Raw genomic sequence first — 19133 nt, 5'->3', positions numbered from 1 at the left:
GTGTACACAAGGAGATGGGAATCTTGAGGACCATTTTAGAATTCTAACACAGAGGACAAGAGTGAATGTGGAAAGATGAGTTGAGGAGAAAGAGGTTTATTGCTTTGTCTAAAATGGTGATATATTGATAGGGAGAAATGGATATTTGAAAAGAAATTTAGATGGTAAAATCAACAGCATCTGGTAGTGATTTGCTTAATGGGAAGCAAGGAGAAAGAAGGAGATGTTAAGGATAAATCCTAATTTTCTCGTTCACACAACTGTAAGAGTATTGGTACCATTCACTGAGATAGGAAACACTCGATGAGATCTTGTTTGGGTTGGAAAATGTTAATTGGCATATGGGTTTATTGAGATTAAGCTGTGAAAGGACCACATTTCAGAGAAAAAGGGCTAAAAGTATAATATTGGGAGTTATGGGGTAAATAAGTATTATGTTGGTATAATTTGGTATATCTGGATTCTGTCTGTTAACTTTATAAAAATAGTGGTTGTTTAATGTAAACCATAAGTAGATGGGTTGTAGTTTTTAATTTAATATGAAGGTCTGTCTTCTCACTAAAAAATTCAACCCATTTGTATATTTTATGCTAATATGTTTTCTTATTCTGTGTTTTTGTGATTTATGTTTGTGTATGTAGTTTTAAATCTTTTGGGGTGCCTGGGTGGCTCAGTCGGTTATCTCGCAGTTTGTAAGTTTCAGTCCCACATTGGGCTCTCTGCTATCAGCAACAGAGCCCACTTTGGATCCTCTGTGCACCCCCCCCCTTCCTTCACTTGTGCTCTCTCTCAAAAATAAATAAACATTAAAAAAAAAATAAAACTTTTTACTTTTGCTAAGCTAGATCAGATTGTCTTCATTTTGCACTCTGGGAAAAATTGGTTATTCTCCCTGTATATTCTATTTGATTTTTTTGAATTTTAAAGATAACTTGCCTAAGTATAGAATTCTAGGGATAGTCCTTTTTCTTTCAGAACTTATAAATGTTTTCCAAGTATTTTCAAGTTTCTGGCGTTAAAGGTAGAGAATTTGATAGCCATCTTTTCTTTTCTTTGCAGGTAATGGTTTAGGTAGTTATTTTTTGGTCTAGAAACTTGAAACTTTTGTTTTTTTATTCACCAAAACTGAGAAATTAATTCATCATTTCATGTGGTAGATTGTAGTATTATCTACATTTTACAAATGCATAAGCTGTAGCTTAAGAGTTTCAAGTATCTTGGTCAAGGTTACACAGCTAGAATAAGTAGAGAAACTGGGATTGGATGATAGCCTAGCTTTTAATCATTATTCTCTATTTCCTCTAAAGGTTAGGACAGATATATAAATATGTACCTGATTCAGCTTCAAAATAAGTCCCTAGATAGCAAATATATGTTATTAGGACTTATATTCTTCTAACTACTAGGACTCAATTCTCTATGATATGTGTCCTTCCTTTTTAGCCTGTAGTGCTTTCTAAATGTTGAATTTTTTTTTTTAACTAATAGATGTTATTTTTTTACAATTTTGGACTTACAGAAAAATTGAGCAGATAGTACAGAGGGTTTCCATAAACTGGGGAAAGTTTGAAGTGAGGGGAAATAATAAATTGTATTACTCCATAATGAAACCATTACTCTGGTGATGGAGAAACCCTAAAGGTTAAAATGGATGACAAGTTGAAGACGACTAGGAATGTCATTGTTTTGATTATGTTTTAAGAGTCTGACTCCGACTAGGATTCCACAGATAACTATAACTGATGCCTATTTTCCAACAGATTTATTCCTCTGCTTGGAATAGTCTTCCCCACTTCAGCTGGCAAAGTTCATTTGTTTGTAAACTTCCTATAATACCTTATTTACTAGATAAAATGTATACCCCAATTTTCAGTAAAACTTTTTGTTTAGAACTGACCTATATTTTGTTTCTTGTACTTTTTAGTCTACTTTACCTGAGTTAGACTAGGTAAATGAGTATATGTATATGGAAAACTTCAATTATAGGCTATTTATGTTGACAGAAAATTAAATTTCTTATTCAGGATAAGAATTCTTGGATATTTCTTGATTGATCGAGAGAAAAACACACTTTGTTATAGTATCTTAGATTATTGCCATTTTCATTTGTTCTCCAACCCTTTTTCTTTTTTTTCAGGCTGTGACAGTGAGGAACTCCATGGCTAAGTCTTTATATAGTGCCCTGTTTGACTGGATAGTTTTTCGGATTAATCATGCACTTCTGAATAGTAAAGATTTGGAGCAAAATACGAAGGTAGATATAAACTATATTATTATATATTTTTCTTGGAAAGCTATTTTAATAAAATAATTAAAAGATGAAATTTAAAAACAGAATTATGTAGAGTAATAAGTAAGAATCTGTGTTTATATGTATTCCCTGCTCTTTCCTCTTTATGTCTGTTTTTATAGACATATAAACCCTGTTCAAGGAAACTACTGTTCTGTTGTCTTTCCAGACCTTTTTCTTATGTACATTTCTATGGATATAGACTATACAGAGTTGGTTTTCAACATAAAAATAGAATTATGCTATCTGTATTGTATCTAACTTGTATTTTTTTACCTGGTATGTCTTGAAATATATCTGGACCTTATTATTTTTAATAACTTTGTAATATTATATAGTATGTATACCTGTATACCATAAATTTCCCCATAAAAATGTTGCATTTTTTTTATTGTTAGAAATGATGGTGTAACAAATATTCTTTGTGCACATTTCTCTAGGATAAAATCCTTAAAGTAAATTGCTGGATTAAAGAATATACATTTTCAGTTTTTGGTAGCTACTGCTAAATTGCTTTTCAAAAAAGACTACACTCCACTGGTAGTGTATGAAACTGCCTGTTTCCCTACACCTTTACTCATATTGGATATTATCAGTCATTTCATCTATGCATCTGATTAGGAGGAGTATCCCATTTTATTGTCTGTTTTTTCAATGATAGATTAAAATTGAGCATCTTCTCATGTTTTTTCATTATTTCATTATGTATTTTGCCTTTTTGTTACTCCTTTTTTGGAGTCATTGTGGATATTGCAGAGACTTATAGTTTGATATATATTACAAATATTTTCTCTTAACTTTTATGTTTTATTTATATTATATACCTGGGCCTGTATTTTTTTTTTTTTTTTTTTCTTTTTAGAGAGCGAGTGGCCAGGAGGTAGGGAGAGGGAGAAGGAGAGAAGGGGAGGGAGAGAATCTTAAGCAGGCTCCACACCTAGGGTAGGAGTTCAACGCTGGACTCAGTCTCACAACCCTGAGATCATGACATGAATCAAAATCAAGAGTCGGATGCACAACTGACTGAACCACTTAGGTGCCCCTGGCCCATATGTTTTAAGTTTTTGTGCAGTTAATTCTGTCATTCTTTTCCCTTATTTTCCAGAGTTGTATTTATTTTTCTTACATAAGAATGCATCTTTCACCCCAAGATTATAAAAATATTTATTCTCATACTTTTAGAATTTAATTTTTTATAGTCAGATTATTTATCTGGTTGGAATATTTATTTATGTATTTTTTAAGATTTTATTTTTAAGTAATCTCTACACCCAATGTGGGCCCAACCTCAACCCTGAGATTGAGTCACCTGCTCCACCAACTGAGCCAGCCAGGTGCCCTTGGAATTTATTTTTTAATATGGCAGATTTTAGATATTTAAATTATTTTAAATCCATTTTTATTTCTCAGCAACTTTATGGAATAGTCTGCATATTCAGGGTAATTAAAAATATCATCTTTATTACTTAATTCTCCTGTCTTAAATGTGTAATTGCTTTTATATTAACTTTTTATGATTTGAGTAAGCCCACAGCCATAAAATTAATTGTAATAGTTATCTAATTTACCAAATTGTAATAGTTATCTAAATTACCAAATGTAATAGTTATCTAATTTACCAAATTGATTTTTTAAGAGAGAGAGAGCATGAGTAAGGGAGAGGGGCAGAGGGGAAGACAGAGAATCTTAAGCAGGCTCCATGCTCAGCGCTGAGCCTGGTGCAGGGCTTGATCCCATGACCCTGGGATCATGACCTGAGCCAAAATCAAGAGTCGGACATTCAGCTGACTGAGCCACTCAGTTACCCCAAAGGAAATATTCTTAATGGAGAATTAAATAAATCTCTCACTATTTATCACTCATGACATTAGTTTGCCCAGTGGCTCTCTTAGCAGCGGTGGAGAAAAATTGTTTTCATTTAACCAAACTTGTCTTGCAACTCTATTTTAAGAATGAGGTGAGGTGGTGAGAAAAATGTTGGTTTGGGGGCATTAGAGCTGAATCCCTATTATCCATAGTAAGAAGTTAGAATATAATTTGTAGAAATAAAATATCAAGACATAGATGAATGAGCACTTGTATACTGTACTCTACTATTTTATACCAAATAGCTAAAAGATTTGAGTGTGTGGATTTTAGGGAACAGAAGTTGACATTGAAGAAGGGATTGCTATTTTTTGTTACAACCTTTTAGAACTTTTTTTTCAACGTTTTTTTTTAATTTATTTTTTATTTTTTTATTTATTTTTGGGACAGAGAGAGACAGAGCATGAACGGGGGAGGGGCAGAGAGAGAGAGGGAGACACAGAATCGGAAACAGGCTCCAGGCTCCGAGCCGTCAGCCCAGAGCCTGACGCAGGGCTCGAACTCATGGACCATGAGATCGTGACCTGGCTGAAGTCGGACGCTTAACCGACTGTGCCACCCAGGCGCCCCCAACCTTTTAGAACTTTTTAACATCATGAACCTTGTATAATTTTTTTGATGAAAACTAAAATTTGAAAAAGCCATATTCTGATACCCAGTTTCATTTTTAGTTTGCACAAGGCTGATGAAACATACTTCTTAGTTTGGTTTGTGAAGCAGAATTCTGTTAGGCTTTAGAAGTCGAAATAGTGGAACTTGCATGGTGTTCTTTGCATAAACATGAATAATCACAAGCAACCTAGCTTTAGGTTATTTTTTACTTCCCCATTGGTGGTTCTTTCTATTTCCTTGTCTCTTGGAGTTTAGGAATTTCTGAGATTGAGGTAACAGGTCACTAACCCTGCTTCAAGCATTTCTGTAAAGTAATCAATGTATTACATGTGTTAAAATTTTGTATGTATTTTTATAATTGGGATAAAAAGAAAAAAAAATGAAGATAAAGAGAACTAAGATGCCCTTTATTTTGTGGAATATTTTGGTTGAACATTGGCCCCCCAGAATTTCCTCTCCACTGCTCTAGAAGAACTTTGAGCATTTTGTTACTTATTTTGTGGATATTATTTATGAAATAAATTTGAGCATATTTTTTTCCTGTTTTATAGACTTTGTCCATTGGTGTTCTTGATATTTTTGGGTTTGAAGATTATGAAAATAATAGCTTTGAACAGTTCTGTATTAATTTTGCTAATGAACGTTTACAACACTACTTCAATCAGCATATCTTTAAATTGGAGCAAGTGAGTACCTAAATGCATGTATGCTTGTCTTAACCACTTAACCTTCACTTACGTGTATACACATAACATTTTTGAGTCATAGTTACAGGCATTTTAAGTCTTGTACTTTCATGCAGATATTACAGTCTTCACATAAGTGTCAGCAAATTAATACTCAGAGCATAGTTTTTGAGCCATGTGATACAGGGTTTCCTATATTTTTTTTATAAACCTCAAGTAGATTCAATAATATGTGCTTGCTTAAGTATACCTTTCAATATAAAGATGCTTGGGTTTGGTTTGGTTTGGTTTGGGTTTCTCTTGATTTTTAATTGTTGCCATGTGCTTGGTCAATTTGTGTAATGCTAAATATGCTTGTTTGATTGCTTTGGTCTCTTAGTTTCAACGCAGTTGCTTGCTTTGGTCTCTTATTTCTTTATCTGTGGGGTGGAGGAGCTTATTTTTTTTTTTTTTTTTTTTTGGAGGAGCTTATTAATAGAATCTTGAATCAATTTAGAGTATGGATACAGAGAAATGGGATAGTTTACAGAGACCAAAATAGGTAACTAGATATTTCTTGTGAAACACTCAAATTGATTTAGAGTTGAAAGTGCGATCCATCAGTTTCCCTGAGAATACTTAGAATAAATACAGGGTCAGAGAAAACGTGGTCTCTTTCTCCAAGCCAGATTTCAAGTTAGTAACGAGTTGAGTTGTGGCCAACAATTTCAGTTTGTATAGGAAGATACAAGCAGAAGCAGGGTTCACTTTGAAATGCTGAAGAAATGAAATGGACACGAGGATGACAACACATCTACAAAACAGAAAAAAAGAATCTTTCTGTCATTGAGGCTTTTTACATTGGGTCCTAGCTTTAAGCATATTTACCTTCTTAAAGGGTTAGGACAGTTGCACAAGCAGCACTAGTCCTGGCCATCTTGATGGTGCTTAAAATGTTTAGCATATTCAACCTTTTAGCTAGACTCTCTGATGGAGCTGTTAAAAGATAGTACAGTATTATTTGTTACAATGTTAGCTAACATTTATGTAGTACTTACTATTTATCAGGCAGGTACTATTTTTATTCTAGTTGTGCAGATGATACCTAAGCCTAGTATTCAAACCTTAACACTCTGGCTCTATAATTCTTGCTTTTAAAAAGCTGAGCTGGGATTGATCTACTAGACTCAGTCTAGTGTTCTTTTAACTAGATCATGCTAAATTAGTTTTTAAATGGATATATGTATTGGAGGGGTAGAGAAATGTGTTTTGTTGACTGTGTGCTGTATTTTACAAAGCAAAGCGTCAGTTGCTCTCTGGATCATTAAACAGAAGAGTAAGTAAATTGCTTTTGAAGAAAAAAGGTATTCTCTTACAATTATTGAAATTATTCTTACCTTTTCTAGAAGTGTAGGTTAGACATGGAGGAGCCACAAGAAATACTTTGACTAGAAACATGTATAAAAACATGCCTCACAGTTCATGGAAAATGTTTTTGGGACTACTTGGCTGGGGGTGATCTTTATGTATTTGCTACTCTGAATATCATAGTTTTGGGCAATGTGGTGGAATTATGGATCAGAAGATTTAGATTCAAAGATACAGCTTTTTCCTTTCAATTTTTAATATTCCCTTCTGTAATTTAGTGTAATGGGTATACTTTTGCTATAATTTATACAAAGTTTGGAGACCTTACACCTCTTTGCCATCTCATCTATTTTATTCTTCCTTTCTCTCCCTTCTTAGGTTTTTCCACTTAAAATGGATTTGCTGGGCCATAAGAGATTTAAGGCAGTTTAAATATTGAGTGTTTTGTTGATTTGTGTATCATTGGTACCTAGAATAAGATGGGTACACAGTGACTGTTTGTTAAATTCAATTGAATACAACATCAGTTAAGTAGATAAACTTTGTTGAAAATGAGGATAGAAGTAAAAAGCTATCAAATATGCTTAGGGAGTATACATCTGTACTGAAGTAAATTTTTTCTAAAAATTGTGTATGGACACATAGGATGGGAGACAGGTATAATAACTGCCCTGTAGGATGGTAAGTGTGAAAATCAGGTAGAAGGTTAAAGTAGTGATATAAAGGATGAAGTTGATTAGAACTTCATGAAAGTCTACAAACATTTCCCAGGGGTGATTCGGGAATATAGTTTTGAATAGAAGATTGAGTTTACCAGATTGTCAATGGGGAAAAGATATTTTAAACAAAGGTAACAATCTCTTTAAAACTGTGAGGCATAAAACAGCATGGCACTTTAGAGGAACTGAAAATAGTTCAGTGTAAGCTAAAATACAGGATATAAGGATAGAGACAGGGAGGAAGATTAGTTTATGAAATAAAGGGTCATATACTTGTGAGCTTTATATGTCATGCAGAGAAGATTGGAATTTTTCTTTTGGAAAATTAGGAGCTATTTGAAGTATATTTAGCAGAGGATTTGAACTGTGTAAGATAGACTGGTGGAAGTGAAATGGAGGGAAGGACGTAATCCTTGAGTTAAAGTAGTGTGAGTGTGATTCTGAGTTCTGAATCAAGTTATATGTAAAGATAATATGGAGTAGGAGACCAGAAAAAGTTTCCGTGATTTGAAAATATACTTACAGTTGTCATTTATAATGCTGTTCTCTTGTTTCCGTTACTTGCTCAGAATTATCCTTGAAGTCACTGGCTCATCACTAAATTGAATAACAGTTGTGTGTCACGCATTGTGCTAGCCACTGAAGACAGCAAATTTAGAGCACAGGGATCTTATCTGAGGAATTTATAATCTAGAGTTTTTCTCATCTCTGTCGCTTCTGGGGATATCAAACTAGGAAATTTGCCTTTGTAGAATACCTAAAAAAAATGAACAAAATATATTTAAAGGCATTGAGTTACATTTAAATAAGTGAAGTTCTACAGGGCTTATTATATCTGCAAGAGGGAAACCCAGAGAGACGAGACCAGCATTTTTGGACAGCTTTGCCTCTAAAGATATTTTTCTATTCTGGTAGAGGGCTGCCCAGCCTTAAGAATCTGAGAAGCTGAACAGAGTTTCTTCAGATTTAAGAACAAGGAAGATACTCCTGGTAATTCCTACAGGCTTTATGCTTGAGACCTTAAGGATTATGTCTTAGAAGTAAAGATAAACCAGAAATAGATCATGCATCATAGGGACTGAAGCCCAGTTTAAGATATTCTTAGTTCCAATTTGGTTGAAAGAGTATAGAATTCCTAATGTTCTCAGCCACGTGCAAAGAGCAAATTCACTCTCCAGTGGAGGAAGAGATCATCCTAGTGCTAAAATTATCTGTATGATTTTTCATATACAGGAACAAGAATTCAGTTTTTTTAACTGAGAATTCTTTTTTTAAAAACATACAAGGAGAGAAACCAACATGAATAAAAAACAAGAGAATGAGTAGATTATTCCACAGGAGATCCAGGAAATGATGTTATCTGACATGATCTTTAATAATGGTTTCAATAAATTTTTTTTAAAAGCAATATTTTTATTGAAGAACTACAAAGAGATCCCAAGTTTAGGAAAATCTAGAACTAAAAGGGAGAGTGAAATTAAGAACATAATGATAGTTTTTAACAGTTAGATATAGCTTAAGAAACGATTAGTGATTTGGAAGATAGGCCAGAAGAAGATACCTAGTCTGATGAAAAAATAAAATACAAGTAATAAAAGGGACATATGGGGTAAAGTGAAAAGGTTTAGCATAAGTGTAAGAGGAATTCTGGAAAGATGTATGTGAGGAAAGAGAATATGGTAGGTGCTATGTTTGAAAAGATAATGGTTGAGAATTTTTCCAAAACTCAAAACAAAAAACAAAAAAAATCCAGTAAGTGCACATTTGAAAAACTCTAAGAATTCAAAGCATGGCAAACCAAAAACAAAAAATCTGAGAATCTGAGAGGCAGTCAGGGGTTGAGGGCCAGGCATTAAATGCCAAGCGATAGAAGATTTTTTTTTCTTCTTCTGTTAAACATTGTTAAGTAAAGATAGTATTATGATTTTAGGATAACCACCAAATAGTAAATGAATATAAAATTGTCAAGTTAATATAGGGAACAAGTAACAACTCCAGCAATCCAAAAGAAAGCAAGAAAGAAGATTAAAAGCAATACTGAAGCAGGACAGATAGCATATGGTAAAATGGCTGATTTAATCCCACAATTATCAGTGATTGTGCTAAATATACATGGATTTATTACTCCAAGTAGAAGTGAAATAGTGTCATACTAGATATAAAACAAAGGTAAATTGCTGCCTATAAGAGAGATTCTTTAAATATAAACATATTAAAAAGTTAAAAATAAAAGGATGGAAAAAGCTTTAATAAACCTGAACAAAAAAGAGCTAGTAGGTAAGTATATTAATATCATGCTTTAAGCATTGCTGGAGATCAAAAAGAATATTTGATAATGCAAAAGGACGAGTTCATCAGGAAGTATACAATTCCAAATTTATAGGTTACTGATAACATAAATTCAAAGTATATAAAACAAAAATTAAAAGTAAAAAAGAAACATGTAACAGACCTTCCTGAATAGCTAACAGAATAAGCACACAAAAGAAAAAAACAGGGTATAGACTATTTAAAGCACCCAGAGGATGTGGCAGATGCTTTTGTGGGTGCTCAGCCCTTCTTGCCTTTAGGTTTGAATACCAGTTTACTTGGGCCTGTATCAAATAAGGATATAGAAGGTTTTTTGTTTTTATTTTTGTTTTACTTTTGGATATGGAAGATTTTTAAAGCAAATACTTATTTGACATGTATAGTTAACGAACTGCAAATTTACAAAATGTATAAAATCTGTCCTTGTACTGGACCATAATAACAAAGGTCAAGTTTTGGGATTGAAATCACACACATTTTAGTACCAAACAGAAATTATGCCCGAAACCAACAACCAAAAGATAACTGGAAAATACTTTTATGGGTAAAAATTAAGAAACGTCCTTCTGCATAGACTAGAAGTTGAAGAAAATAGAAAATATATTGAACTGAGTGAGCATGTTGCATACTAAAACTTGTGGGATGTAACCAAAGGTGTATTTAGAGGAAAATTTTATAGCTGTTAGAAGATTTTAAGATTGAAGAGCGATGATAAAAGTACCCCTCCCAACAAATTGGAAAAAGATATAAAGGAAGTATAAACCAAAGGAAAGTATAAAGAAATAATAAAGATAAAAGAGGAAAATAAGAGTGAAAACAAATATGCCATGGAGGAAGATCAACAAAGTCAAAAGTAATATATTGAAATGATGAATTAAGACCCCTCAGAGGGGTGCCTGGGTGGCTCAGTCAGTTAAGCGTCCTACTTCAGCTCAGGTGATGATCTCACGGTTCATGGGTTTGAGCCCTGCATCAGGCTCTGTGCTGACAGTTCAGAGCCTGAAGCCTGCTTCAGATTCCGTGTCTCCCTCTCTCTGCTCCTCCCCCGCTTGCACTCTGTCTCTCTCAAAAATAAATAAAAACATTAAAAATGTTTAAAAAAAAAAAACCCTCAGAAATTCATCCAAGGGAGTGACAGAAAAAGAGAGGGATATAAATAATCAGAATTCCAGTTTATAAAGAGGACATCACCATGGATCCTACACACATTAAAAAGATAATAGGGTACACTAAACAACTTTATGTCCATAAGTAGACTTATCAAATGATATGAAAAAAAAATTACAAAACTGACACAGAAGAAATGCAAAATCTGATTCTTATAACTATGAAAAAATTTCAATATGTAATTGAAAGCCTTTCCATAAAGAACATTGTAAGCCACATTGGCTCCAGTGGTAAATTCTGCCAATACTGAAAAAATTACTATCAGTTTGACATAAATTCTTCTGTGGAGTAGAAAAAGAGACAATTCACAATGCGTTTGAGGGGCCCAAGATCTGTCCAGATCCAGATCTGTCAAGGATATTATTAGAAGTGGAAATTAAAGTGAATTTCACTCATAAACATAGATTCAAAAATTTTAAACAAATATTATCAAATGAAATCCAGCAAGATACACAAAAGGATAATATAGAACCAAGTGGAGTTTTTTCCTGGTGTGTGTTACATCTAATCATCAATTGATTTAATTCATCTATAAACAAAACAAGAAAAAAAAAACTTATGGTGATCTCACTAAAAGTATAAAAATCAGTTGATAAAATTACATAACCATTCATGTTAAAAAAAAGTCCTTAGCAAATTAATTGTAGAGGGCATTTACAAAAACCTATAGTTAATATTATACTTAATGGAAATAGGCTGAATGCTTTCCCCTAAGGCATCTCCTAAGGGAGTTTTCCTCAGAGTTTTTCATTATGAATGTAGGCATGTGAGGACATCCAAATGGACTGACTGTAAACATAAGAAAAGATTTTTCACTTATTAGGGAATTAAAATGAAAACCACAGTCAGATACCCCTATGCATTCATCAGAATGACTATAATGAAACAGACTGATAATACAAGTATTAGAGATACTGTGCATGGGGGAAAGTCCCATTTACAGGTGGTGGTTACATAAATTAGTACATGTGCTTTAGCAAGCTGTTTGGCAGTATCTGCTGAGGTTATACATGTGTAGTTTATAAGCCTGTGTTTTCACTCTCAAAATGCATATACACATACCAAAAGTTTTGTGCGTAAATGTTAACAATGGTTAAAAACTAGAAATAACTGTAATGTCTATCAGTAGTACAGTGGGTGAATAAATTGTATGTAAATACTTTACAGCCAATCAAAAGACAGGGTATCAGAATGGATAAAAAATCAAGGTCCATCTATATCCTACTTACAAGAGACTCACTTTAGACCTAAAGACACCTACAGATTCAGAGTGAGGGGATGGAGAGCCATATATCATGCTACATGTTAATGGATGTCAAAAGAAAGCTGGAGTAGCCATATTTATATCAAACTAGATTTTAAAACAAAGACCGTAACAGATGGAGAAGGGCATTATATCATAATTATGGGGTGCCTCCATCAGGAAGATCTAACAGTTGTAAATATTTATGTCCCCAACTAGGAATCATCCAGGTATTTACATCAATTAGTAACAAAAATAAACAAACTTACTGATAATACCATTAAAGTAGGAGACTTTAAAACCCCACTTACAACAATGGACAGATCATCTAAGCAAAAATAAACAAGGAAACAATGGCTTTGATGACACACTGGACCAGATGGACTTAACAGATATACTGAGAACATTTCATCCTAAAGCAGCAAAATACACATTCTTATCAAGTGCACATGGAACATTCTCCAGAAAAGATCACATACTCGGTCACAAATCAGCCCTCCGCAGGTACAAAAAGATCGAGATTATACCATGCATATTTTCAGATCACAACACTATGAAACTTGAAGTCAACCTCAAGAAAAGATTTGGAAAGCCCTCAATATATGGAGGTTAGATAACATCCTACTAAAAATGAATGGGTTAACCAGGAAATTAAATAATTTTTTTTAATGTTTATTTTTGAGAGAGTGAGAGAGAGAGCACAAGCAGGGGAGTGGCAGAGACAGAGGGAGACACAGAATCCAGTAGGCTCCAGGCTCTGAGCTGTCAGCACAGAGCCTGACGCAGGGCTTAAACCCACAAACCATGAGGTCATGACCTGAGCCGAAGTCGGATGCTTAACTGACTGAGCCATCTAGGCACCCCTGTATGGTTCTATTTATATTTGTAAACATATGAATCTTAACAGTGGTATGAAAAGTTAGGAAAATGGTTAAATTTGGCAAGGGCGTCTGAATTGTATTTGGGAAGAGGAGATGGGAAGGATTTTGGACTGCTATTAATGTGTGTAAGAATCCATATGTTCCTGTTAGGTAGAGTGCTTGTTAACCATGCTACAAAAGAGAAGAAACAGAATCATACAACTCCTTGGGGGTGACCATCATTTAGCAATTACTTCCTTGTGAAATTATTAATTAAAAGGAAATAATAAATTATCTTTTCAGATTTGCATGTCATCCTTGCACATGCGCCATGCTAATCTTCTCTGTATCATTCGAATTTTAGTATATGTGCTGCTGAGGTGAGCATAAGCATATGCCTTTCCCAATTAACATAACTATCACTTATGCACTACCATTCTTCTTTACAGGTTAATAATAATAATAATAATACCCAAAGAATGATAAAAATCACAAAATCACCAATTTGCAAAACCACCATATTTGCAGAGAAGTGTGTGAATGTTATCAGTGTATTTCCTTGGTGCCTAAATACTGCTGTGTAGAAACTAATTCGGGGGCCTCATTTTGAAAAACAGTTTAAAAGCAAATATTTCCCAGTATAGAGAAAAAGTTAAAACCAATAGGGGCTTAATGACATCGTTTTAGTTGCTCAAGGCCTGCGCTTTGACTTTTTTAAGTCTTGAAATTTGAAACTTTTTTTTTTAACGTATTGTAGGAGTTCCCCCCCCCCCCAACTCCACCAAGGGTTTTATTTTACCAAAGTACAGTGTGTATGAATTCCATATGATATCAGTAATCACTGTAGGTGATGGTTTTTTTCTTTTCCCAGACATTGCTTCATTAAATTCATTGTTGATAATCCAACAAATACTCAGTTCTTTTTGATGATTTAGGGTAATGTGGGAGAAATTAGGCTTCTTCATTTTGCATTTTTCCTTAGTGCAGTCCACAGATAAGGTGGCTAAAACAAATTCAGCCCTAAATTTTCACCTGAGTGGTATTACAAATAGCATTCTAACAAAAAAATTTGGTTACATGTATGTTTTAATGAAAACAGACAGACTGTATGAAGGTTTTATACCACCGAAATTAAACATTCTTCTATTGTGTAGATTAGCAATTTAAAAAAGAAAAGTTTAGAAAGTTCTTTTAAGCCTGACAAAAGCTTTCCAGTCTTTATTATATACCAGTTATTTTCTGCGAGATGAATAAATTATGAATTTATTTCCTAGGAGGAGTATAGAACTGAAGGTATCAGCTGGCACAATATAGATTATATTGATAATACCTGTTGCATCAATCTTATTAGCAAGAAACCAACAGGACTACTCCATCTTTTGGATGAAGAAAGCAAGTGAGTATGATTCTTTCAATTTTGCTGTTGGCCATTTGGGATTTTCATGTCTTTTTATTAACTGTGAAGTTTCTTCTTACATAATGAAATACTGTGCCAAAGTTTCCCTTGTATGCATTTTATTATGTGTGTGTGTTTCTAGGAAAATTGGATGCACTTCAGCATTGAATGCATTCTTTCCTTGAGTTTTTCCAGATTTCTTCTACTGAGTTTCTTTGACGTTAAATTTGTTAGCATATTTTTTGTTGTTTTCCATGTTCTTCTCTTCCTGAATTGGGTTTTATATAAGATATGTTTGTAGTTTTCATGTTTATCAACAAAGAATATCATGATAGATTAGTGATGTCTGTCACAGTTGTGCAAGTGTAAATAGCAATATAGGCCAAGTATTTGGCATCCTTTTTACCACTGTGTAGTATACCAAACTTATATATAAGCTTCAGAAATAAAACTTCATATAGCATCCTCCACAGTGTTTTCAGTGCTCTATAAGATATTATCTAAAGTAAAATTATCTTATGAAATGGCAAATCTAGAACTGGAGAAACTGAAGTGATGGGGAGTATTTAAGTTTTCTGTCACTCTTCAGTAAAATGTTTAGTAATTAGGTCACCTGATGTCTAGCTTAACATTATACCCATTGAACTAAGATCTAAAATATTGGGAATTCACTATCATAGGTGGGATGACTATACATCATCAGGCTTGAATAGGACAATCTGAAGTTTATGCCTGTTGTCCAGTTTAGTTATTAAAGGTGCCTACTTTTACTTACAGATATCCTGGTTTGTATGGTAGGTTGTAGGTTACGCTACTAATATGCCATAAACATTCAGAATTGCTATCTACCAATCTCATGGTCTTTAGATTGAGCCTGTGTCAGCCTCCAGGCTGAGCGTGTAACTTGTTAGGGATTCTCTATCCTCCTCTCTCTGCCTCTCTCCTGCAACTACGTGCTCTCTCTCTCAAGATAAACATTAAAAAAAAAAAAAAAAAAGAATTGATACCCAAAAATATAAAGTGATACAGCAGATTGCAAAATAAATTGAAAAGGAGAATGTTACCAGTTACATCTTCCTACTTTATCACTAGTCTGTTTCCATTAATTTAAATGAATTAAAATACAATTAACACAAAAATATTTTATATCCAAAGTTGCGTAAAAGTTTTTTGTATTGCTCTATATATCCTGAAACATATACTATCTTTTATAAAATTGTAAGGTCAGTGGTTCTTAGCTGTGCTCACATACCTTACCTCTGGTGTATTTTATTTTGGAAAGCTTCATAGGTGATTATGATATTTGGTGTTGAGAACTACTGTGGTTGATGTTAAAATGCAGTTCTTTTTTTGAGGTATTTTATGATAACAAAAAGAACAAAGTGTAAGCAATTCTAGAAAAAGATTATACAGGTATCAAATGATGGATTTGAGATTCAGATACTCCAGGTATTTCTAACTAATTAGCTTGTGCTTTTAAGTATTGTCCTATAAAGCTTCTTCATAATGCTCAGGCTGTAGAGTCAGAATTTCAAGGTTGCATTCCATCTCTATTAACTGCCTTTGGCAAATCTCTGAATGTTCTTGGTCATTGTTTTTTTTTCATGTAAAAAGCAGATGATGATGAGAAATGATAATTCTTTGTGCTATATATCTTAAGGTGGTTGTAAGTAGCAGTTGAGATAGTATATAATTAAAACATGGGAGAAAAGGGTTGTTGCCTGGCCTATCATTCTTTACTCAAAATATTTTGAGTTCATATCTTACTTTACAAAGACTGTATTTTCCTGGTCAGTTGCTACCTCCCATAGATATAAATATTACCCAGTAAGAGACTGTCAACTCTGCCATTACTCAAAAGTTCCTGGGTGTAAGCCATGTGGCCAGAAATTACAGAGAGACGGATTTTGGCTCAATGTAAGGAAGAACTTACAGTAGAGCTGATTAGCAGCTGCTTTATAAAGTAATATAATTTCCCAAAATCATAATTATTTTGCATCATCTGTAGTTGGGAGACTGGACTGAATAACCTCTTAATTGTCCCTTCAGCTATACTTCTATATTCAGTCCTCCACAAAATTTTTTTTATAAACCCTAGTATAATTTTCTTCATTTCTATATCAGTCCTGTTGTTCTTACCTCCTTTTGTAAATGGACCACTTTGTCTCTATGCGTTAACATCCCAGAAGATGCAAAGGCATGAAATGTTTTCTCTCTGCCAAAATGGGTTGAAAACAATCACATTTAAGAAGAGCTATTTGGGGACCACTTTATAAAGTAGTTTTCTTCTAAGAACTGTTTTGTTCTATAGGGAGCATATAACTTGAAATCTATCCTTAGTGGTGTTTCTCCTTCATTCAGTGTTATTTTACTGCTTTAGGTGAATGGGTTTGAAGTCAGAAGTCTTGTTTAATTTTGTCTTGCTATCTCTGGGCTGTTTGACCTGGGCAAGTTATTTAAGCTTGATTGTAAAGGATGCAGTGCGAAGTTTAGAAAGAAGGAGTAGAATAAGCAAAGTTAGGTATGAGCAGGATGTTAGGAGTGTTACCAGTCTTTCCTACGGTATTCAAAGTGTGATCTGTTGATGGCAGGACTTGCAGCACCTTGAAGCTTGTTAGAAATGCAGAATCTGAGACTTCGACCCCAGACGCTTTTAACAAAATGAAGTTAAGATCAGTGCATTCATTTAGGACAGCATTTCATGAGTCTTGCCTGCCCATAAGAATTACCTGGAGAACTTGGAAGTAGTACTGATCATCACCACCCTAGGGTCAGTTCAGTAGAATCACAGGAATGGGGTCTAGGCCTTGGTATTTTTGCAAGCTAAAGACACAGAGAGGCACTAAGGCTATCCTGGCAGATAGCCTTTGGGGAATACTAGATGGAAGAACTTTGACATGCACAATAATGTATGATATTTGTCTCTGTTCCAAGCTCTTTTGCTTGATATTGTAGTGTGTATCCATAGGTGTGTATTGAATGCAGGAAATGTGGAGAGCTTCCCTTTCTATCTTTCCTTGTTTGGAATAAAAACTGTTTTCATGTATGTTTTCCTTTGAAATTTTTTTTTCTCCATTTAAAAGTAGGAAAAAAATCATAAGCTTTTTGATTACCCAGGGGATTATCCAGAGACCATGAGGTGTGAGTATCCTTTCTGAAGAAAAGCATCCTGTGCTGTGGATAGTGAAGCATTAAGTTTGCAGAGTTTGAGTTTGTCTAGGGTTAGGAGCTTGGATTCTGTCTCTTTGCCTTGGTGATCCATAAATTTTCCTGAGTAGGGGAGGCACATGATTAAAGCAGTATTCTAGGAAAATTTGTTATTTTGCTTTGGTGACTTGAAACAAAGTTTAAAGTCACTGACACTTGTAGAGGCTGTTGCTGTACTCTCTGTTTGAAATTGTAAGAGTTATAGTTCATTCTAGAATGGCTTTAGAGTTCTAGAATGGACAGGAAGAGGTGGATGGTGGAGATGTTTTGAGGAAGGGTTGGTATTGAATGGAAAAGCAGGCCTAGGTGGATAGAAAAATGGCAGTGTTGGCAACTTAAGAAATGAGGTGACATTTATGTCCTTCCTATAGGATGCCAGCTAGTGTTAGATGTTTTTGCTAGTTTTATTTGATTCTGCTAACACTGTGATACTTCATTGTACTCATTTGTGGAAGCTAGCTGGTTCTTGAAGCTTACTGAAGGTCACTGACAGAACTGGTAATCTAAACAATGACTAACACCAAAGGCGTTCATTTTAATACATTTACATAATTATTTTCGTTATAATTTTGGAATCATTTTTACACATTAGATTTTGTATTCATCATCTTTACAACCTCATGTCACATTATTTCTCATTACTTCAGCTACTATTAAATGAAACTATTCTCTGAAAGATACTTGCTTCTTCCGTTTTGTCAGTGATATTTCCTTTATTAAGAAACTCCACCTTTAACATTTAGCTCATAATTGCCTCCTGTATCTTCGTTAAACCTTTCCATTATTTCCAACCACTAGTGATTTTTTCCTCTTCTGAACTTTTATATTCTTGTATTTGCTATCATGTATTTATTTCTTTTTCTTTTTTTTTTTAATTTAATGTTTATTTATTTTTGAAAGAAGAGAGAGAGAGAGTACGAGTGAGGGAGAGGCAGAGAGAGAGGGAGACACAGAATTTGAAGCAGGCTCCAGGCTCTGAACTGTCAGCACAGAGCCTGACGCAGGGCTTGAACTCACGAACTCACGAACCGCAAGATCATGACCTGAGCCAAAGTCAGACGCTTAACCGACTGAGCCACCCAGGTGCCCCTATCATGTAATTATTTTTAATAGGTATCATTTGAATGATCCCTAGATATGAAATGCTCATCAGTGAGTATAAACCCATTGATGTATATTTGAAATCATAATAGATATAGTATAAAATTATATAGTAACTGGTATAGGTATGAAAATTGCTACTTAATTTATATATCAAGAAATAGGAAAACAGAAAATGACTTATGAATTTAAAGGATGTATCAAAACTGGGAGATCATTTTGTTTTTGGAAGTTCTTGGCCCCAAACAGTGGATCATTTGAGTTTTATTTGGTGAGTTTAATGGTAGTGTCACACAATGCAACCTAAGCTAAAAGTTTAAAGACTTGAG

The 19133-nt window shown here is 34.0% G+C and overlaps 1 protein-coding gene and 1 non-coding gene across 10 annotated transcripts in view; one reads left to right on the top strand and one right to left on the bottom strand.

Moving 5' to 3' along the window:
• MYO9A (myosin IXA) overlaps positions 1-19133 on the top strand; it is a 293601-nt gene that overhangs the window by 95413 nt on the left and 179055 nt on the right. For all 9 annotated transcript variants that reach the window (XM_040493142.1, XM_040493145.1, XM_040493146.1 and 6 more), the window contains 3 exons: positions 2138-2254; positions 5320-5454; positions 14375-14496. In XM_040493142.1, the coding sequence (XP_040349076.1) occupies positions 2138-2254; positions 5320-5454; positions 14375-14496 (374 nt within the window). The remainder of the gene's footprint in view (positions 1-2137; positions 2255-5319; positions 5455-14374; positions 14497-19133) is intronic.
• LOC121042184 (U6 spliceosomal RNA) lies at positions 13382-13488 on the bottom strand. The gene has a single exon (XR_005796029.1). It is a non-coding gene; the product is annotated as a U6 spliceosomal RNA (small nuclear RNA).

Source organism: Herpailurus yagouaroundi, unplaced genomic scaffold (genome assembly GCF_014898765.1).
Source record: "Herpailurus yagouaroundi ecotype Mexico unplaced genomic scaffold, PumYag 184, whole genome shotgun sequence".
NCBI classification, from domain to species: domain Eukaryota; kingdom Metazoa; phylum Chordata; class Mammalia; order Carnivora; family Felidae; genus Herpailurus; species Herpailurus yagouaroundi.
The sequence above is the reverse complement of the archived record's forward strand: the minus strand, read 5'-3'. Positions and strand labels throughout refer to the sequence as shown.